This window comes from Euprymna scolopes, chromosome 32, assembly GCF_053919585.1.
Source record: "Euprymna scolopes isolate OS-2025 chromosome 32, ASM5391958v1, whole genome shotgun sequence".
In the NCBI taxonomy this organism is placed as follows: domain Eukaryota; kingdom Metazoa; phylum Mollusca; class Cephalopoda; order Sepiida; family Sepiolidae; genus Euprymna; species Euprymna scolopes.
In genome coordinates, this window is record NC_136513.1 from 93,997,426 (window position 1) to 94,020,779 (window position 23,354).

Here is a 23,354-nt window from a genome sequence, read left to right on the forward strand (position 1 = left end):
TTAAAAAAAAAAAACATTCTCACGCAACATGAGGTGGAGTAAGTACACAGAAAATGTTGTTGATATAAAAATGTTATGCAGGTTGCCAGAAAATGATGTTAATATTTTATCAAATTTACAAAACAGAACAAAATACAAAGAAAATTATTATAGTTAACATTCATTTACTGCTTATTGTAGTCAGTTGGGAAGCAGCTAAGTCGTATTGTGTTCCATAGACAGATAGTTCTTTGAAAGAAACTCTGCTCATGGAAGTTTCATTTATCTCTAGGTACACAGAAGAAGAAGGAAAATTATTTGTTCTAAACTAAAAGTAACGTTCATTTACTGCTTATTGTAGTCAGTTGGGAAGCAGCTAAGTCGTATTGTGTTCCATAGACAGATAGTTCTTTGAAAGAAACTCTGCTCATGGAAGTTTCATTTATCTCTAGGTACACAGAAGAAGAAGGAAAATTATTTGTTCTAAACTAAAAGTAACGTTCATTTACTGCTTATTGTAGTCAGTTGGGAAGCAGCTAAGTCGTATTGTGTTCCATAGACAGATAGTTCTTTGAAAGAAACTCTGCTCATGGAAGTTTCATTTATCTCTAGGTACACAGAAGAAGAAGGAAAATTATTTGTTCTAAACTAAAAGTAACGTTCATTTACTGCTTATTGTAGTCAGTTGGGAAGCAGCTAAGTCGTATTGTGTTCCATAGACAGATAGTTCTTTGAAAGAAACTCTGCTCATGGAAGTTTCATTTATCTCTAGGTACACAGAAGAAGAAGGAAAATTATTTGTTCTAAACTAAAAGTAACGTTCATTTACTGCTTATTGTAGTCAGTTGGGAAGCAGCTAAGTCGTATTGTGTTCCATAGACAGATAGTTCTTTGAAAGAAACTCTGCTCATGGAAGTTTCATTTATCTCTAGGTACACAGAAGAAGAAGGAAAATTATTTGTTCTAAACTAAAAGTAACGTTCATTTACTGCTTATTGTAGTCAGTTGGGAAGCAGCTAAGTCGTATTGTGTTCCATAGACAGATAGTTCTTTGAAAGAAACTCTGCTCATGGAAGTTTCATTTATCTCTAGGTACACAGAAGAAGAAGGAAAATTATTTGTTCTAAACTAAAAGTAACGTTCATTTACTGCTTATTGTAGTCAGTTGGGAAGCAGCTAAGTCGTATTGTGTTCCATAGACAGATAGTTCTTTGAAAGAAACTCTGCTCATGGAAGTTTCATTTATCTCTAGGTACACAGAAGAAGAAGGAAAATTATTTGTTCTAAACTAAAAGTAACGTTCATTTACTGCTTATTGTAGTCAGTTGGGAAGCAGCTAAGTCGTATTGTGTTCCATAGACAGATAGTTCTTTGAAAGAAACTCTGCTCATGGAAGTTTCATTTATCTCTAGGTACACAGAAGAAGAAGGAAAATTATTTACAGACGAATATTTGTTGTGAATATTTTGCAAGGAAGGGAAGAAAACCAAAGATTGGAGCTCAGTCTTCCGAGTGTCATAAATCAAGAAGTTGTCAATCACTTCAGCAGAAAACAATCCGCTTGTGTTTGGTAAAAATTATTTGCTATTTGCTTTTTCCACCCCCATTTTTTTTTTTTTGGTCAACAAAACATGGACAACCCTGTGAGGTTGAATGGTTCAGTATAGTTTAAAGTAATCTAATTTATAAAAATCATTATGTCTGTCTGTCCCCATTTATTCAAAGTTCATCTCCTCTGGTCGCAGAGCAGTGCAAGGCGGATCAAATGATTGCATTTTTGTGGACCATTCTTTTATGGGATTTTAGTAAAAATAGCTATGAGTACTAAGGAGTCAAAATTGAACAGCAGGTGTAAGTTGAATAAACATGTTAGCTATTTGGATTCATATATTTATTGTATAAGAAAAATATTAGTGAACAAATAAATATGTATTTAACATAAATATTTAGAAATAATAAATTAAAATTTTTTAGTAAGCATAATATTTGTATAAATATGAAAAAAGACGTTACTTCTGTTATTAATTTTTAGAGCTATTGATCACTCGTTGATATTGAACGTATGCACAAAATGATGACGTCACTGATTTGATGGTGAAAAATGGAGGTCCCCAGAGATGATGAACTGTTTCTTGGAAGTTTCATTTATATAGGGATGATGAACCTGTTCTTGAAAGTAGGATTCAAAAATACAGTCAAAACGAATGAAAAGTGTGCATCCAATTTTATTTGATAGATAAAAAGTTGATCACAATTTTTTTTTTTTTAATAGGATATTTTAAAATTCGTTTTAGTTTTTTTTTTTTTTTTTTAAATAAATATTTGATTAATAATAAAGAAAATATAATTCTATGTGTATTTATGAAAGTTACGCATGGGCGAGAAGCACAAACAGTCACACAAGATTTTAATTGATAATTTTATTAATGCAGAGAATAATTCTGAAAATTTTGTTGGTAAAAAGGAAAAAAAAAGAAACTGAAAAGAGAAGGTACCAAACAGTGATCTCGATTTGTGATGAGGACTTCAAACAGTGAATAAAAATATGACTGAGTGGAGATAATGGTCATCTACGCTTACCTTGACCTCAGTTAATGACTGTTCCAATACAGAAAATGTTGGACCGAAAGATGACCGACGAAGATCTACCTGCTGAGAAGTGTTTGAAAATATATTGAGAAATCATTTAAAATTTTCTACATTTTTTTTCTTGTGGTGCCAAATTAAAAAAAAAAAAAACTTTTCAAAATGGTTTTGATGCCAGCATCCAACTATCTAAATATTAAGGAAACGTTCTACAAGGAAACATGAAAATGGGGCAAGAAGAGGTGGTTCATGTATCTAAATGACTAATTCAAATTTATGCGGAGGCAAAAATTATAAAATATTTTCCAAATGGTTTGATGTCACCACCCAAATAAATATCCAAATATGGAAAAAGTGCCATAAAAGACAACATGAAGATAAAGAAAGAAGTTGATGTGTTAAAATGACTTTATTAAAATTATGTGGATGCAAATTAATAAATAATTTTCAAAATATTTTGATATCACCATCTAAACATTGTCGAAACATTCTACAAAACAAATGAGGAAGAGGAGGTAACTTTTTTTTTTTTTTTTACATGGTGGTCACCACTTATCAAGGCCCGGAAGCCACTCAGGGATAAGGGTTATTGCAAGTACAGTACGTTAGTGTGGAGATTTGATGAAGTGTTTACTTAAGGGGGCGGTTCATTAGGAATTTGTTAACGTTGGACTTGAAGACATCCAAGTTGTAGTCCGGTGGGAAGCAGGCAGATGGAACAGAGTTCCACAGGCGTGCAGTTCTAAGAAAGAAGCTTTGTTCATGGAATCCGCGTTTTGATTTAGGCACAGATAAAGAGTGGGGGAAACTTTTGACAGTGGATTCAGCTAGACGGGTGTTTTTCGTGAAAGATTGGCGAGGGGGGACCAGAGATTGGAGTTCAGACGAGCACCTGCCATGGAAATACCGATAAAACAAGGATAGGTTCGCAACGTCTCTTCTGTGGGAGAGAGGTTGCAGGGTAGAGAAAAGGGCATCCCCCACTAAGCCACGAAGTCTATTTTGTACTCTGTCAAGGCAGGATAGGCTGTTTTTAGCAGCTCCTGCCCAGATATGGCAGCAGTATTCCATCCAACTCACGCATGAAAATAATTACTTTTTTTTTTTTTTTACTCCAAACAAGGCACAGTACCACTTGGACGTAAGAGGCAACTATTTGGGACCAAATCTATAGGGATACTATGTAGGGAGTTGAGCAGACAGATGTTTGTTCACATTACATTTGATCTTCTGCATGTCAGTAGTCAAGGAAGTAGGAACCCGGGAGAGAATTCCAAAGTCTACAAGTTCAAGGGAAGAAACTATTAGAGTAGAATGCTTTCTGGCATCTAGAGACCTCTACAGTGTAGGGGTGGGATTTTGCTGTTTGTTGGATTAGTCAAGGTATTTATGTCGAGAGAGTACAAGTGCCTGGAGTTTGTCAGGGTACCTTCTATTAAAATACAGACACAGAGATACAACATTTCGACGATGGCACAGGGTAAGAACAAAAAACTTAATAGCATCTGCAAAATACCAATGTTCAATATTACACGTTTATACAGTTTTCTTAAGATTCACAAAGACGATATTCCAAGGCAATGTTGCAGCATTAATGGATAGAAAGAAAAGTTGTTTTTGAAATGCTGACAGGAATAGAAGTAAAAGCGCTTTTAGAAAGATCAACAACTATGAAGGGTCACGGTCCACACATGGAAAAATGACTATCAGAGAATGAAGATCAACGACCGTGCACATATGTAAATAGACTGTTTTGTTGATTTTTTTTTCTTTTGATTGTTCACATGTGAAAACGCGTTTGTTGCAAACGACATGTGCAAACTGTTTTGTTTAATATGCAATGCTGCAAGAAGAGAGAGTCGGTACGAAAAGCGTGTTTGTTTATTTGTAAATAAATCTAATTAAGAAATTTTTTTGTCGGGCAAAGTGGACTATTAGCCGAGTCTCTGCGGTTGTAGATTCAGGAAAGCCAATCTGCGATAAGTGCAGGGTTCCTTTCCATGTGTGACAGCACTACAGTTACCCTGATTTCATATCCTTTATTTTATTTTATTGATTCTTATTTTAATTCAACAGTATTTATTGTTTCCCTAGCACGTGTCTCTATCCACCCTACTACCCGGCAGTGTGGTCATCAAGAATAGGTTGAGAATGAGGATTTTCTGATCATTAAGATCTGCAGATGCTGGGGGGGGGGACCAGGAATGTGACATCATGTGATATGACGTGTGCAATAGACAAACAGTGCATGCTGTTACCAATTGTGACTGGGGAGCTTGGGTGAACATAATTACATGTATTTGAACACTCGGGTCTCATCTCATGAGAGTGCCACATCTATGATAGGAGAACAATAGATTAAATATAAGTGACGCCGCATTATAATATTGCTAATTTACAGCACATGCACGCTTGATTATCTAATTCTAGACTATGTTCTCTAGTCGAAAGGAGGGCGTTCAAATGTAAACTCCAAGTTCATGCATATGGTTAAAAAAAAGAAATTGTATATTTATAAAAAAACGTAAAAATCGCATTGGTTAATAGACAGAGATAAGCAGCTAATGAAGAAGACCGATGTAGATTAGAAAATCGTTCTTACTAAAAGAAAATATCGAGCCAGATGTTAAATTTTGTATATTCATAAAAAATGCAAAATTCGAATTTGTTAATTACTAGAAATAAGGAGTTGGATTAGATTTTCAATTCTTGTTTTCAAGGAACACATACTGGAAAAATTACGTAAATGACTGGATAGCTAGAATCAAATAGCGATTTTTCAGACACATTGCTATTTAGGTGTAAGGTCAAAAATCCGACTGATTTTATTTTATGATAATTGAGTGAGTAATATCCAGTCATGTAAAAACCATTAGATGAGATTGGGGTTTCACTTAGTGCTAGGATATTCAAAGAATTTACTAGGTGAAAGGATTCTACGTCGTCAATGCTTGTTTGAAGCCCTTGGATGTTTGCGAATGTGTGCCTAAAGGGAGGAGGTGATTGTGTTGATTTTAGAGAGTTTAATCTTGTTGCTTTTTGTGGTGAGATTTTAGTTGTTTTTTTTAATATGTTAACACATTTTTTTAAATACTTGGAACATGTCAATGTTTTTTTTTAATATGTTGACACATTTTTTTTATATTTGACACATGCCAAATATGTTGACACATTTTTTTTATTTTTGACACATGTCAAATATGTTGACACATTTTTTTAAATACTTGGAACATGTCAATGTTTTTTTTTAATATGTTAACACATTTTTTTAAATACTTGGAACATGTCAATGTTTTTTTTTAATATGTTGCCACATTTTTTTTATATTTGACACATGTCAAATATGTTGACACATTTTTTTTTAAATATTTGACACATGTCAAATATGTTGACACATTTTTTTTTTAAATATTTGACACATATCAAATATGTTAACACATTTTTTTTATATTTGACACATGTCAAAAGAAGACAACCACTTTTAACAGTGTTATGATATTATATGGTCATATGACCGCCGATGATGAGATATTATATGAATATGGTTTACTTAGCATGCACATCAGGTGTATGAATCCAAGCTGATTATATTTGTGTAAACGTTTATGCAATCAATTTCAATCTTGTCAGGATATTTTTAAAAGCCACCAAATCTATGAAAGACACAAGGGATCATTTTTTAATTTTTTTTTATACAAGGAAATCACCACTTATGAAGCCCCAGAGGCCACTCGAGGATACGGGTTAAAGAGTGTACAATGGTCAAACGGACAATGTCATAGTAATGGTTAGAAATGTAAATTTGGTAAATTGGATTACTTAAGGGGAACGGCTCATCAAGAATTTGTTTACATTGGACTTGAAGACAACCATATTGTAGTCAGCTGGAAAGCAGGCAAACGTAAGACAGTTCCACAGGTGTGCAGTTCTAAGAAAGAAGCTTTGTTCACGGAATCTACGTGAAGGTTTAGGCACAGATAAAGAGTGGGGGAAATTATTGATAGTGTTTACAGCCAGACTAGTCTCATGTCAAAATATCAGAGATCTTATTACTTTTAGAAATGGAAAATATTGAACAAATAGTAAATAATAAACTAATAGTAAACTAGCAGAACCCGTGGGAATAAACAAACAACAGAATGTCCGTCAATAGAATAATCAGTGTTATGTTAGTTCTAATCAAACCGTAGATTATAAATATTTTTCTAACCAAATATGGAGAACTGCTTGAGATATATTATTACAAGAAATAGAACTATAATGAGGCATCAATTTTTTTCTCGAGATTATAATTTAATCAAAGTGACTAATAAATCAGTTAGTAATAACTATGTCACAATCTTTTCTTGATAATCTGATGATTTGGCATGCAAGTAATAAGATTCGATAGAAACATGTTACACGTTAACGTTTGCAATTTTTTCATAGTGATAAGAAAATGAAACGAATCAGTAAGGAGTGCGATTGGTGGGATTTTGTTAAAGAAAAGAAATAAAAGTGTAGGATGTTGGCAGATGATATGACGACACTTGCAAATATATTTCATAAGATAAATATTCTTAATTCATTATGAAATTGAATGTCTGAATTTGCTAGAGGAAAGAAAGTGATTTTTAGATCGTAAATTACTTCAGCCATTTCCGGGACTGACTCCTTATAAACCCCTCTCTTAAAAATATATATGAAATAAAGTGATTTTTAAATCGTAAATTGCTTCAGCCATTTCCGGGACTGAATCCTTATAAACCCCTCTCTTAAAAATATATATAAAATCAAGTGATTTTTAGATCGTAAATTGCTTCAGCCATTTCCGGGACTGAATCCTTATAAACCCCTCTCTTAAAAATATATATGAAATAAAGTGATTTTTAGATCGTAAATTGCTTCAGCCATTTCTGGGACTGACTCCTTATAAACCCCTCTCTTAAAAATATATATGAAATAAAGTGATTTTTAGATCGTAAATTACTTAAGCCATTTCCGGGACTGACTCCTTATAAACCCCTCCCTTAAAAATATATATGAAATAAAGTGATTTTTAGATCGTAAATTGCTTCAGCCATTTCCGGGACTGACTCCTTATAAACCCCTCTCTTAAAAATATATATGAAATAAAGTGATTTTTAGATTGTAAATTGCTTCAGCCATTTCCGGGACTGACTCCTTATAAACTCCTCTCTTAAAAATGTATATGAAATAAAGTAATTTTTATATTGTAACTTGCTTCAGCCATTTCCGGGACTGACTCCTTATAAACCCCTCTCTTAAAAATATATATGTAATAAAGTGATTTTTAGATTGTAAATTGCTTCAGCCATTTCCGGGATGACTCCTTATAAACCCCTCTCTTAAAAATATATGTGAAATAAAGTGATTTTTAGATCGTAAATTGCTTCAGACATTTCCGGGACTGACTCCTTATAAACCCCTGTCTTAAAAATATATATGAAATAAAGTGATTTTTAGATTGTAAATTGCTTCAGCCATTTCCGGGATGACTCCTTATAAACCCCTCTCTTAAAAATATATGTGAAATAAAGTGATTTTTAGATCGTAAATTGCTTCAGACATTTCCGGGACTGACTCCTTATAAACCCCTGTCTTAAAAATATATATGAAATAAAGTGATTTTTAGATTGTAAATTGCTTCAGCCATTTCCGGGATGACTCCTTATAAACCCCTCTCTTAAAAATATATGTGAAATAAAGTGATTTTTAGATCGTAAATTGCTTCAGACATTTCCGGGACTGACTCCTTATAAACCCCTGTCTTAAAAATATATATGAAATAAAGTGATTTTTAGATTGTAAATTGCTTCAGCCATTTCCGGGATGACTCCTTATAAACCCCTCTCTTAAAAATATATATGTAATAAAGTGATTTTTAGATTGTAAATTGCTTCAGCCATTTCCGGGACTGACTCCTTATAAACCCCTCTCTTAAAAATATATATGAAATAAAGTGATTTTTAGATTGTAAATTGCTTCAGCCATTTCCGGGATGACTCCTTATAAACCCCTCTCTTAAAAATATATATGTAATAAAGTGATTTTTAGATTGTAAATTGCTTCAGCCATTTCCGGGACTGACTCCTTATAAACCCCTCTCTTAAAAATATATATGTAATAAAGTGATTTTTAGATTGTAAATTGCTTCAGCCATTTCCGGGATGACTCCTTATAAACCCCTCTCTTAAAAATATATATGTAATAAAGTGATTTTTAGATTGTAAATTGCTTCAGCCATTTCCGGGACTGACTCCTTATAAACCCCTCTCTTAAAAATATATATGAAATAAAGTGATTTTTAGATTGTAAATTGCTTCAGCCATTTCCGGGATGACTCCTTATAAACCCCTCTCTTAAAAATATATATGTAATAAAGTGATTTTTAGATTGTAAATTGCTTCAGCCATTTCCGGGACTGACTCCTTATAAACCCCTCTCTTAAAAATATATATGTAATAAAGTGATTTTTAGATTGTAAATTGCTTCAGCCATTTCCGGGATGACTCCTTATAAACCCCTCTCTTAAAAATATATATGTAATAAAGTGATTTTTAGATTGTAAATTGCTTCAGCCATTTCCGGGACTGACTCCTTATAAACCCCTCTCTTAAAAATATATATGAAATAAAGTGATTTTTAGATTGTAAATTGCTTCAGCCATTTCCGGGATGACTCCTTATAAACCCCTCTCTTAAAAATATATGTGAAATAAAGTGATTTTTAGATCGTAAATTGCTTCAGACATTTCCGGGACTGACTCCTTATAAACCCCTGTCTTAAAAATATATATGAAATAAAGTGATTTTTAGATTGTAAATTGCTTCAGCCATTTCCGGGACTGACTCCTTATAAACCCCTGTCTTAAAAATATATATGAAATAAAGTGATTTTTAGATTGTAAATTGCTTCAGCCATTTCCGGGATGACTCCTTATAAACCCCTCTCTTAAAAATATATATGTAATAAAGTGATTTTTAGATTGTAAATTGCTTCAGCCATTTCCGGGACTGACTCCTTATAAACCCCTCTCTTAAAAATATATATGAAATAAAGTGATTTTTAGATTGTAAATTGCTTCAGCCATTTCCGGGATGACTCCTTATAAACCCCTCTCTTAAAAATATATGTGAAATAAAGTGATTTTTAGATCGTAAATTGCTTCAGACATTTCCGGGACTGACTCCTTATAAACCCCTGTCTTAAAAATATATATGAAATAAAGTGATTTTTAGATTGTAAATTGCTTCAGCCATTTCCGGGATGACTCCTTATAAACCCCTCTCTTAAAAATATATGTGAAATAAAGTGATTTTTAGATCGTAAATTGCTTCAGACATTTCCGGGACTGACTCCTTATAAACCCCTGTCTTAAAAATATATATGTAATAAAGTGATTTTTAGATTGTAAATTGCTTCAGCCATTTCCGGGATGACTCCTTATAAACCCCTCTCTTAAAAATATATGTGAAATAAAGTGATTTTTAGATCGTAAATTGCTTCAGACATTTCCGGGACTGACTCCTTATAAACCCCTGTCTTAAAAATATATATGAAATAAAGTGATTTTTAGATTGTAAATTGCTTCAGCCATTTCCGGGATGACTCCTTATAAACCCCTCTCTTAAAAATATATATGAAATAAAGTGATTTTTAGATTGTAAATTGCTTCAGCCATTTCCGGGACTGACTCCTTATAAACCCCTCTCTTAAAAATATATATGAAATAAAGTGATTTTTAGATTGTAAATTGCTTCAGCCATTTCCGGGACTGACTCCTTATAAACCCCTCTCTTAAAAATATATATGAAATAAAGTGATTTTTAGATTGTAAATTGCTTCAGCCATTTCCGGGACTGACTCCTTATAAACCCCTCTCTTAAAAATATATATGAAATAAAGTGATTTTTAGATCGTAAATTGCTTAAGCCATTTCCGGGACTGACTCCTTATAAAGCCCTCTCTTAAAAATATATATGAAATAAAGTGATTTTTAGATCGTAAATTGCTTCAGCCATTTCTGGGACTGACTCCTTATAAACCCCTGTCTTAAAAATATATATGAAATAAAGTGATTTTTAGATTGTAAATTGCTTCAGCCATTTCTGGGACTGACTCCTTATAAACCCCTGTCTTAAAAATATATATGAAATAAAGTGATTTTTAGATTGTAAATTGCTTCAGCCATTTCTGGGATGACTCCTTATAAACCCCTCTCTTAAAAATATATATGAAATAAAGTGATTTTTAGATTGTAAATTGCTTCAGCCATTTCCGGGACTGACTCCTTATAAACCCCTCTCTTAAAAATATATATGAAATAAAGTGATTTTTAGATCGTAAATTGCTTCAGACATTTCCGGGACTGACTCCTTATAAACCCCTGTCTTAAAAATATATATGAAATAAAGTGATTTTCAGACCGTAAACTGCTTCATCCATTTCCGGGACTGACTCCTTATAAACCCCTCTCTTAAAAATATATATGAAATAAAGTGATTTTTAGATCGTAAATTGCTTCAGCCATTTCCGGGACTGACTCCTTATAAACCCCTGTCTTAAAAATATATATGAAATAAAGTGATTTTCAGACCGCAAACGGCTTCATCCATTTCCGGGACTGACTCCTTATATTTCTTCCGTTCCCTCCACCTGTTTTCACAATAATATGAGTAGAAATAAGGTACTTGTACGGTATTCTACCTACATGAGAAAACAATGAAAAGTCATATTACTCGATTATTTGATGTGATTTTCGGTTTTAAAAACTTTTATGGATATCACAGGTAAGATTTTCTATTTTTTTTCACATGGGTACTATACTGTACAATTACCTTATTTCTTATTCAACAATGAAACTACTCGATTATTTTACATAATTTTCAGTTGTGTTAAGTCTTCTGTTACGTCACGGCTAAGAGTTGTTTTTTTTTTGATATAGGTACTATATTGTAGAAGTACCTTATTTATTATTTAAAAGTCATACTACTCAGTGATTTTATGTGATGTTCAGTTTTAATCACTTTTACACCAACAACAATTTGATGTGGTCGGGGGCGGTGGAGATAGTGGTGGTTGTGGTAGTGGGGAGGATGTGGCGGCGGTGGTGGTGGTGGTGGCAGTTACAGTAGAGATAGAGGTGGTGATGGTGGTGGAAGTGGTGGTAATAGTTGCCGTGGAGATGGAGGGATAGTAGTGGTAGTGTTGCATAGGGAACATTCATATTGAAAGATGACAACATCTATATAACAGTGATGCAGGGGAGACATTTATACAGTTCTGTGGTTTCTTATAACATATATAGCAAGGGTGATAGGGATACATATTCTTGCGAGGGGTTGCATAAAGTTTATATTAAGATGATTAACACATCATTTTCAATTTGTGGAATGACGACATAAAGACAACAGTTACAAAAATGGATGGTGATTCTTTATTTCATTGGACCGGTCAAATGATGACAACGTCAGGAATTCACATTCGGGATGTACATAGTTTAATGTCCTTTCCTTCGCTTCCAAAGGACTCTGACTCTAACTCTGTCTAGCAGACTCAACTGTTCTGTCTCGACACCCTGACTCTCTAAACTGACTAATCCTAGCTCCTATATAGAGAATTCCCTTTTTGCTATGACGTCAGATGTGTGGTTCCAAAACGTGACCAACTCACGTGGCTAAGCACACGTTTTCCAAACACACACTTCTGCAAACAAAGAATTCTCAACTAACCTATTTTTTTAACCTAACTATTTTTTTACAATATATTTTTAATTTGTATTGTTCATTCTTTTTAGCTGGCATTTTTAATTCAGTTTTCATAAAAGAACGAACAATCAAATTCTTTTTACAATACAAACAATATCTAACTATTTTATAAATTCTAACATTCTATTCCTTAACCTTGCTTACAAGGTTCGAGTCTCGGCTTATCCTAATCTCATTTTCACTTATCTAATCTTCTTCTTACTTACATGGAAAGGGACAGCCTTTTCTTGTAACAGTAGTAGTGGTGGCAGTTGTTGTTAAGATGGTGGTGGTGGCGATGATTGTGGAGGTGGAGGTGGTAATAGTGGCAGTTGTGGTAATGGTGATGGTGGACATGGCGTTGGTGTTGATGTTAGTCGCGGCAGTGGTGGTAATGGTGGTGGTCGTGGCAGTGGCTATTGTGATGGTGGTGATGATGGCAGCAGTAGTGTTTGTGGCGACGGTGGTGGCAGTTGACGCTGGTGATGATCTTCACTGACCAAACACTGGCTGGCAATAACTAACTAATAGCGGCGGCAGTAGCAGTGGTTGTGGTGGGGCGATGGTGATGGTTGTGGCGGGAATTTTTATAATTAATCACAAATGACTTTCCAGGGCATTTTTTAATTTTAAAACTTTGTTAGATTAAATAAAACAGTTATAAAACAAAATATTTTTCCTTAAAATTAATCAGAAGTGACTTTTCCAGGGTATTATTATAATGTTAAAATATTTTAACATTAAATATAGTAGTTGAAAAAACGAAATATTTTTTTCAAACAATTAATCAGAAGTGACTTTTCCAGGGCATTATTATAATGTTAAAATATTTTAAAATTAAATATAGTAGTTGAAAAAAACGAAACATTTTTTTCAAACAATTAATCAGAAGTGACTTTTCCAGGGTATTATTATAATATTAAAATATTTTAACATTAAATATAATAGTTGAAAAAATGAAATATTTTTTTCAAACAATTAATCAGAAGGGAGTTTTTCAGAAAATATTTGTAATCAATCAAAAGTGACTTTTCCAGGGCATTTTTATAATGTTAAAATTCTGTAATATTAAATATAGTAGTTGAAACAAAAACAAAACATTTTTTTTTTCTTACAATTAATCAGAAGTGACTTTTCCAGGGCACTTTTGTAATGTTAAAACTTTGTTACATTAAATAAAGTTGTTGAAAAAGAAATGATTTTTATTAGTGGTTTCCTAATCAACGGCACCTATTATTTTTGTTTTATTAGTCATTTGGGATATTCTACTTTCCTTTTAAGGGACGTCAAGATGATAAGAGTCAAAACGACTTAGCGTATTAATATATCTCTATATAAATAAAATGAACTCATTTTTTCCTGTCTGATTTTGACATTAATAGGATTAAAAATCAAGATATTTCATGCAAATATAATATGCACAAACGGCAGAACAATATCTGAGGTGTGTTATAGGCTTATTATTTCTCAAATTCCTCGATAATCTTAGATTTCTATACTTTTTCTGCTGAGAAGTCACGGCCAAAATCGGTTAAGATCAATGGAAGTGGTAAAATATTTTCTCTCTAATAAATTCCTCCTCCCCCTGCCACCACTTAACACCGTTTGGGGATCGTTCACAAGGAACAGTTGAGAAGAGAACACCGGTTTGGCTTCGTAGTTCTTTCATGTGAAGTTATTTAAAATCACTAAACTAAGCTGCAGTGCTCTGTGGCGTAGTGGTTAGCGTGCTGGACAATTCACATTATATTTTCACGTTCGCGCCGACCTACCGCAGTCGTTTTTTTTTTTTTTTTTTTTTTTTCCTAAACAACTGGAATGGACTTTTCTTGGTGGCTGAACTGTTAACGTTGCAGATGTTTTTTTTTGGTTTTTTTTCACACTTTATTTTCCTACTTTTACTCATGACTCCGGGTTTGATCCTTCCTACTTACCTACCATAACATTTGTTAAAACTCCCCCCCCCCCGTCCCGGAAACAAACACTCGGGCAACGCCGGGTACCCCCGCTAGTTTGTAAATAAATCTAATTAAGAAATTTTTACAAACGTAACGAAAAAAAAAAAGTAAATGTGGAAGATGAGATAAACACTCGAATGTTAACGGAGAGATTGAAAAAGTTTTGTTTGACAGGAAAAAATGTAAAGGCGCTTTTGGAATGGTGTTTTTAAGAGGAACCGTCCAAAAGTTTTTGTCTGGATTTCGTAAAAGCAATTAAAAGCATTCCTAAAGTGACCCTAAAACTTTTAAAAAGCTAAGAACATAAGACTAAGTCCAACATTCATCAATAAGCGCCATTGTCAACAAAATTAAGCGTCAGCTGATTTCTTTTGAAGAATAAGTGCTCAATTTCGTCATAACCATCAAGGGGATTCAATGCTTTAACAGAGGAGGCAGCCTTGAATAAATTCAAGGCACAAAGAAATGAGGAAGATGAAAAAAGCACTCGAATGTTAACTGAGAGAAAGAAAACACTTTCTTTTTTTTGTTTTTTTTTTAAATGTTGACAGGAAAAAAATGTAAAGGTGCTTTTGGAATGGTCTTTTAAGAGGAATCGTCCAAAAGTTTTTGTCTGGATTTTGTGAAAGCAATTAAAAGCATTCCTAAAGTGACCCTAAAACCTTTATGTGTTTCAGGCAAGTGAAATCAAACTTACCTCTTTTACACTAGTCAAAGAATTTTCCAATTTATGGAGACCAGAAGGGACAGGCAGTGGAAGAAAGTCAAGATTCTGAAAGAATTTATAACATCGACTCCTGTGTCAATTTTTGCAAAAGCTTATTAGAAATATTAATGTACTGCGTTATTGACACTATAATAACATAATTTTAGTTTTATTTTTTTTTAAAAATGTAGTTCCACCTAGACAGCTGTTAAAATGGAAACATTTTCAAATATTATTGACACTATAATAACATAATTTTAGTTTTATTTTTTTTTTAAATGTAGTTCCACCTAGACAGCTGTTAAAATGGAAACATTTTCAAATATTATTGACACTATAATAACATAATTTTAGTTTTATTTTTTTTTTAAATGTAGTTCCACCTAGACAACTGTTAAAATGTAAACATTTTCAAATATTATTGACACACAATATTTACAAAAAATATTATTGACACACAATATTTACAAAAAAAAAAAAGGATTTCTCCAAACATAAGTATAAAAATGTTTACTTTGTATTTATAAGTAAATTATTTTATTTGTGTAAAAGAAATGTATCAGTTGTAAATATTTTGGAAGAGAATTTTGAATTTAAAGAAAATTTAAATTAAAAGAAAATTTTAATTTAAAGAAAATTTTAATTTAAAAACATCTGAATCGACAATTTTTTTTTATGTCTTCTTAAATCTACATCTAAAAGAAATCTTTTTTTAAATACAAAAACTTAATAAAAAAATTAAAAGCAAATAAATATTTTACAATTTTTTAGATGAGGAAAAATGATTTGTATTATTTGAGCTATTGCTCTCATTTCATATCATATTTAAAAAAAAAAATCTTATCTGGCCGCTTTCATCACTGTTTAAGGAAACCATTTTTAAGACAGAGTGACTTCTGGACAATATCACCAACTAGCGTGGGTGTCCAGTGTTGCCCGGGTTATTGTAGATGTATGAGAAAAGAAAAAATAGTACTCAAACCCGTGATGCGAAGAAAAAAAAATGGTAATAGCGATGGAGAGAGGTGTTAAAAAAAAGTGATAGTAGGCAGGCAGGCTCGAACCCGTGATGTCAGGGAAAAAGAAAATGAAAGAAAATCTGATGCATTATTGATGCTCCATCGTTTGACTGGAAGTTCGCAACGTTGAAATTTAGAAAAGTCAATCAAACCAATACAACAATACAATGACTTGCAAAAAATGGCGACACAAAAAAAAAGCAAAAAAAAAAGCGACCTCTCCCTATAGAAAATTGGCCAGTTGAGGGTGAAGGAATTAGTGTTTTTGGCCAATTTTTCGATATTTGTTGTCTGAAAGGCTGAGGTTTAAAACGATACCGGTTTGGTCAGGTACCATCGCCTCAGTTGAAAGTTTGTGCGAGACATACAAACACACACACACATTTTGCCTTTTATATCTATAAATATAAAAGCGAAAATGTGTGTATGTATGTATGTATGTATGTACGTATGTATGTATGTAAATTCACAAACTCGGTATCATATCAAAGCCCCATCCTTTACTCAAAAAATATCGAAAAATTGGCCAAAAACGTTCATTTTTTCACCCCGAAATCGATAATTTTCGACAGGGGGGGGGTCAACAAAAACGGTCTTCTCGTGACGACGACCGGTTCTACACATGTGCCAGATGACGTCATGACCTGATTTACTTTAAATAGTTGAAAAACTGAACAAATTTCATGTACGTCGCGTTAGGTCAGTCGATTAGTGCGTTGGTTCATTATCTAAATGTTTTGGGTTCGAATTGTGGTGTGAGATTTTTTTTTTTTCGATTTTTTAAATTTAAATATTGAACCAGTGTTATTTAATCTATTTTTCATGTAACGTTTATTTTTCTGTTTTTTTTTACTTCGCTTATCCACCCTCGACCACACACCCCAAAACACCCGGGTACCACCGATTTTTTAAATTTTACTATCGAAACAGGCTTATTTAAGCCATTTTTCACATGTTCGTTTTTCTGTTTTCATCGTTCGTTTGCCTTACGTTAGTTTTTTTTTTTTTTTTTTTTTCAATGTTTTGATTACCCACCCCCGCTTAATTAAAACGTTGTTTTCTTTTTTTACTTCGCTTATAACAAACAAACCTACATCGTTGTCATCACGCTCGACAACTTCCGGGTGTGCACCTGTCAATTTGGTTCTTACTTAAATAAATTCAAACATCTTTCAGTAACTCATTCTGGCTGGCCGATTTTATTTTCAAACTTCGCCTCAGGACTTCCGGTTCGATCCTACCCCCCCCCCAGTTCTTTTTTATTTAACACCACACACACCTACAAACACCCGGGCAACGCCGGGTACATAAAAATCATAATATCTACGAGTCACATAAAAATCATAATATCTACGAGTTAACAATGGAGGTCGCCTGTCTATTTAATTTGTTCAACTTTAAAAAGATAAATATTCAACAGTTTTTGCTCGCCGCATGTGGATTAGGCTTTTTCGTATAATAAACACTAATTCAGGCAGTATTTTTCCGTTCGCGACCGCCGGAAATGTGCGAAAGCAATCAGATTTGATCAATGTGGAAATATTTTCCTTATATCAGACAATTGCTATTCAATTTGGACAATCCCCTTTTTATGGGGAGCTGGTCCCCCCCCCCAACATCTTGGGAAAATAAAAATTAAAAAAAGCGTTCCCGCAGTAAATGAAATGCTACCCCTAAAACGTGCACCTGCCAATTCTGAATAGTTAAATAAATTCAAACGTGTCTCCGTTAGTATTTCGCGGTGGCCCAATGGTTAACGTCGCACTTTTTTTTCACACTTTAATTTCCAACTTTGCCTCAAGGGTTCGGGTTCGACCCTCATACTTACCTACCAAAAAATTTTGTTTTATTTTACCCCCACTCCCCCCGGAGTTTTGATTTACCCAAAACCACACACACCTCCAAACACTCGGGCAATGCCGGGTACCCCCCGCTAGTATATAGATAAAATTCACAATCCTTTCTGTAATACAACCATGTTTAGCGCAAACAAACTTCAGTCTATGCCTAACTATCAAGTTTCCATTATAATTATTCAACAGTCTTTGTCTTTACAATAAATATGATATGAGGAGACACTTTGATGATGAAGTGCAATCGAAGTGTAATGCTGTAATATAAATCTCATCTGTCTCTTTAAATGTATGTATGTATGTTTGTATGTATGTATGTTTGTATGTCTGCCTAAAACTTTCAACAGAGGCAACGAATTCCACGAGATCAGTATTGTTTTGAAGCTTGACCCTTTGGACAACAAATATCAAAAAATTGGCTAAAAACATTAGTACCTTCACTCTCAATTCAACTTTTCTAATATTTTCGAAAGTCATCCCCTCTTTTCGATTAGCTAGCCTTAATTTAAACCTACGTCACTTCTGGTTTGGCGATGGATGCAACGGCAAAGACATCACAGTTTTTTTTTCACATTCTTTTCCTCCTTCGCGGTACGGGTTTAAGCATTCCTACCTACTACTACTTTTTTTCTTCTTGCTAAACACACACCTCCAAACACCTGGGCAATTAAGCAGAATGTTTTAAACCCAGTAAATACGATTACAAAAAAAGTTGTAATATTTGTATTCGTAAAAAGGATATGTGAATTTTTTATGTTTATTGTGCAATGTCTAAATCCTCACAGATATTTTATCGAGAGATTTATTAAATAAAAAGCGGCAAGTTTTTCTAAAATAATAGATGCTTTAAGAAGTTGATATAGCTTGCTTGCAGTATTGTGTGTAATATATATGTAGAGACAATTTATAGAAGGCTTTCAGCAATGCAGAAATATGAACAGAAGCAAGACTAAAAACAACATGAAGCAACTAACCTGACAAGCAGCAAAATCTCACCCCTCCGTCGTTGATGTCTCAAGATACTAGAAAGTCTTCTACTCTGATAGTTTGGCTGATAGACTTTGGAATTCCCTTACTGGTTCTTGCTTCCTTTACTGTACTAAGCTGCTGAAATTTAAATGTAATGTGAACAGGCATCTTGCTGCTCAACTCCCCACAATTCCCTGTCATACACGATTCCAAATAATAGCTCCTTATGTTCCACGTGGTAATATGTCTTGTTTGGGGTGAGAATGAATGAAAAAAAAATATTAAATATTCTTTTTTTTTTTTTTTTATAGATTTGTTTAAACTTATTTACTTTTTAAATAATTTATCCAATTTTTTTACCCTATAAATCTTACTTGCTTATGGAAATCGCTTGAGACAAGGCATGAAGTTACTTGATGTAAGGAGCTAACAAGAACAAAAAATGATTATCACAAAGACAGAAGAAGACAATAGGAAGACAGTTCCACAAGTCTACAGTTCTTGGAAAGAAGCTACCAGAATAGAAAGTTGTATTAAAATGAGTTATCAAAAATTAATAACTTTCCATGAATTGTCCATAAAAATACATTTTTCTTAGCAAATTGTCTATAAAAATGCATTTTATAAGCAAAAATACATTTTATAAGTAAAAATACATTTTTCTAGTTAGTACGTTATATATTGGCACCTTATGACAGAGATTATACTAACTAGTAAGAATTCCGGCAGGGTTTACATAAAGTACATGTTAGGATAAACTGGCAGGTAATGGAAATAAACTCACGTGCAGCTGGCATGATTAAAGTGAGGGGTCAAGGGTTATCTGCCCACACAAAACATATTAGAAATGTTGAATGGTGTGACATAGTATTCAGAGGACAGAAGAGTTTCTAGCCAGTTGGAGTCAGAAAGTAAGAGGGGCAATATACGTTTGATAATGTACAGAGAATCTAAGTGAATGTTGCCTTGAGACTCTGCCCGTATGTTGCTATCTTAAGACTAAAATAAACAAGTTCCTATTTACTTGCTTCCGCATGTGGTCGGTTTTTAATCTGGGAAAAATCCAGCTCCCCAAAAAGGGGCCATTCTGGATAGGAACAAAAATAAATATTATCTCAGTCATGAAGTATTTCTCCTCCACTGACTGATGATAGAAAAAGTGAAGTGTAGTATCAGAATATCATATCAGATACTACACTATGTTCCTAGCCAAAAGGCCAAGTAGAACAACCATTCTCTAAGTAATATCTTTGAAAGTCAAGACTTGATGATGCATGTGTAGATCCATCTTGAGTTAAACAGAAGGTCACGACCAACACATAAAAAAGCAACTATTGGAGAATGAAGACCAGCGACCGTGCACGTATGTAAAAAAAAACAAAAAAACTTTGTCTTATTGATTTGTTTGCTTGATTGCTCACAGGTAGAAACGCACATGTACACCGAACACATTTATTGCGAATGACATGTGCAAAATGTTTTGTTGAACATGCAGTGCTACAAGCAATCATATGATGCGGAGAAGAAGAAGAAGAGTCAGTGAAAAAAAAAAATGTTTGTTTATTTGGAAATGAATTTAACTAAGAAATTTCTAAAAGAATAACAGGAAAAAAAGTAAAGGCGCTTTTGGAATGATGTTTTTAAAATAAAATCGTCCAAGAGTTTTTGTCTGGATTTCGTGAAAGCAATTGGAAGCATTTCTAAAGTGACCCTAAAACTTTTACGTCAAGATTCTGAAAGAATGGATGACATCAAATTTTGGTTCATCAAATCTCTATGAAAAAGTGATATCATAATGCTGCCAAAAGCAATATTATATCTGAGAGATAATTTATAACAACTGATGAAAGAAATATCAATTACAGATGAAAATCTCAAATGCCTTCACCCACCATCCTGGAAAGTATATCACTGACTAATGACAAGACCTGCGTCCAAGAATTTAAGGAAGTCAAATCCTGCCAAATAAAGAAATTTAGAAATCTAAAAGCTAAGAACATAAGACTAAGTCCACACATGGAAAAGTGACTATCAGAGAATGAAGATCAACGACCATGCACATATGTAAATAGACTGTTTTGTTGATTTTTTTTCTTTTGATTGTTCACATGTGGAAACGCGTTTGTTGCAAACGACATGTGCAAACTGTTTTGTTTAATATGCAATGCTGCAAGTAGAGAAGAGAGAGTTGGCAAGAAAAGTGTGTTTGTTTATTTGTAAATAAATCTAATTAAGAAATTTTTACAAACGTAACGAAAAAAAAAAGTAAATGTGGAAGATGAGATAAACACTCGAATGTTAACGGAGAGATTGAAAAAGTTTTGTTTGACAGGAAAAAAAATGTAAAGGCGCTTTTGGAATGGTGTTTTTAAGAGGAACCGTCCAAAAGTTTTTGTCTGGATTTCGTAAAAGCAATTAAAAGCATTCCTAAAGTGACCCTAAAACTTTTAAAAAGCTAAGAACATAAGACTAAGTCCACCATTCATCAATAAGCTCCATTGTCAACAAAATTAAGCGTCAGCTGATTTCCTTTGAGGAATAAGTGCTCAATTTCGTCATAACCATCAAGGGGATTCAATGCTTTAACAGAGGAGGCAGCCTTGTAATAAATTCAAGGCACAAAGAAATGAGGAAGATGAAACAAGCACTCGAATGTTAACTGAGAGAAAGAAAACACTTTGTTTTTGTTTTTGTTTTTTTCTAAAATGTTGACAGGAAAAAAATGTAAAGGTGCTTTTGGAATGGTCTTTTAAGAGGAATCGTCCAAAAGTTTTTGTCTGGATTTTGTGAAAGCAATTAAAAGCATTCCTAAAGTGACCCTAAAACCTTTATGTGTTTCAGGCAAGTGAAATCAAACTTACCTCTTTTACACTAGTCAAAGAATTTTCCAATTTATGGAGACCAGAAGGGACAGGCAGTGGAAGAAAGTCAAGATTCTGAAAGAATTTATAACATCGACTCCTGTGTCAATTTTTGCAAAAGCTTATTAGAAATATTAATGTACTGCGTTATTGACACTATAATAACATAATTTTAGTTTTAGTTTTTTTAAAAAATGTAGTTCCACCTAGACAACTGTTAAAATGGAAACATTTTCAAATATTATTGACACACAATATTTACAAAATATATTATTGACACACAATATTTACAAAAAAAAAAGAAGGATTTCTCCAAACATAAGTATAAAAATGTTTACTCTGTATTTATAAGTAAATTATTTTATTTGTGTAAAAGAAATGTATCAGTTGTAAATATTTTGGAAGAGAATTTTGAATTTAAAGAAAATTTAAATTAAAAGAAAATTTTAATTTAAAGAAAATTTTAATTTAAAAACATCTGAATCGACAATTTTTTTTTTATGTCTTCTTAAATCTACATCTAAAAGAAATCTTTTTTAAATACAAAAACTTAATTAAAAAAATTAAAAGCAAATAAATATTTTACAATTTTTTAGATGAGGAAAAATGATTTGTATTATTTGAGCTATTGCTCTCATTTCATATCTATATTTAAAAAAAAAAAATCTTATCTGGCCGCTTTCATCACTGTTTAAGGAAACCATTTTTAAGACAGAGTGACTTCTGGACAATATCACCAACTAGCGTGGGTGTCCAGTGTTGCCCGGGTTATTGTAGATGTATGAGAAAAGAAAAAATAGTACTCAAACCCGTGATGCGAAGAAAAAAAAATGGTAATAGCGATGGAGAGAGGTGTTAAAAAAAAGTGATAGTAGGCAGGCAGGCTCGAACCCGTGATGTCAGGGAAAAAGAAAATGAAAGAAAATCTGATGCATTATTGATGCTCCATCGTCTGACTAGAAGTTCGCAACGTTGAAATTAAGAAAAGTCAATCAAACCAATACAACAATACAATGACTTGCAAAAAATGGCGACACAAAAAAAAAAGCAAAAAAAAAAGCGACCTCTCCCTATAGAAAACTGGCCAGTTGAGGGTGAAGGAATTAGTGTTTTTGGCCAATTTTTCGATATTTGTTGTCTGAAAGGCTGAGGTTTAAAACGATACCGGTTTGGTCAGGTACCATCGCCTCAGTTGAAAGTTTTTGCGAGACATACAAACACACACACACATTTTGCCTTTTATATCTATAAATATAAAAGCGAAAATGTATGTATGTATGTATGTATGTACGTATGTATGTATGTAAATTCACAAACTCGGTATCATATCAAAGCCCCATCCTTTACTCAAAAAATATCGAAAAATTGGCCAAAAACGTTAATTTTTTCACCCCGAAATCGATAATTTTCGACAGGGGGGGGGTCAACAAAAACGGTCTTCTCGTGACGACGACCGGTTCTACACATGTGCCAGATGACGTCATGACCTGATTTACTTTAAATAGTTGAAAAACTGAACAAATTTCATGTACGTCGCGTTAGGTCAGTCGATTAGTGCGTTGGTTCATTATCTAAATGTTTTGGGTTCGAATCGTGGTGTGAGATTTTTTTTTTTTTCGATTTTTTAAATTTAAATATTGAACCAGTGTTATTTAATCTATTTTTCATGTAACG

The 23,354-nt window shown here is 33.1% G+C and overlaps 1 protein-coding gene across 7 annotated transcripts in view; it reads right to left on the reverse strand.

Moving 5' to 3' along the window:
• The window catches only part of LOC145256505 (GRAM domain-containing protein 4-like), a 390,407-nt gene that overhangs the window by 61,675 nt on the left and 305,378 nt on the right, over nucleotides 1-23,354 (reverse strand). For 3 of the 7 annotated variants that reach the window (XM_080115472.1, XM_080115469.1, XM_080115475.1), the window contains exon 15: nucleotides 2,560-2,631. The exons of the other annotated variants lie outside the window; for them this stretch is intronic. In XM_080115472.1, coding sequence (XP_079971598.1) covers nucleotides 2,560-2,631 — 72 coding nt within the window. The remainder of the gene's footprint in view (nucleotides 1-2,559; nucleotides 2,632-23,354) is intronic. 7 annotated transcript variants of the gene reach the window in all.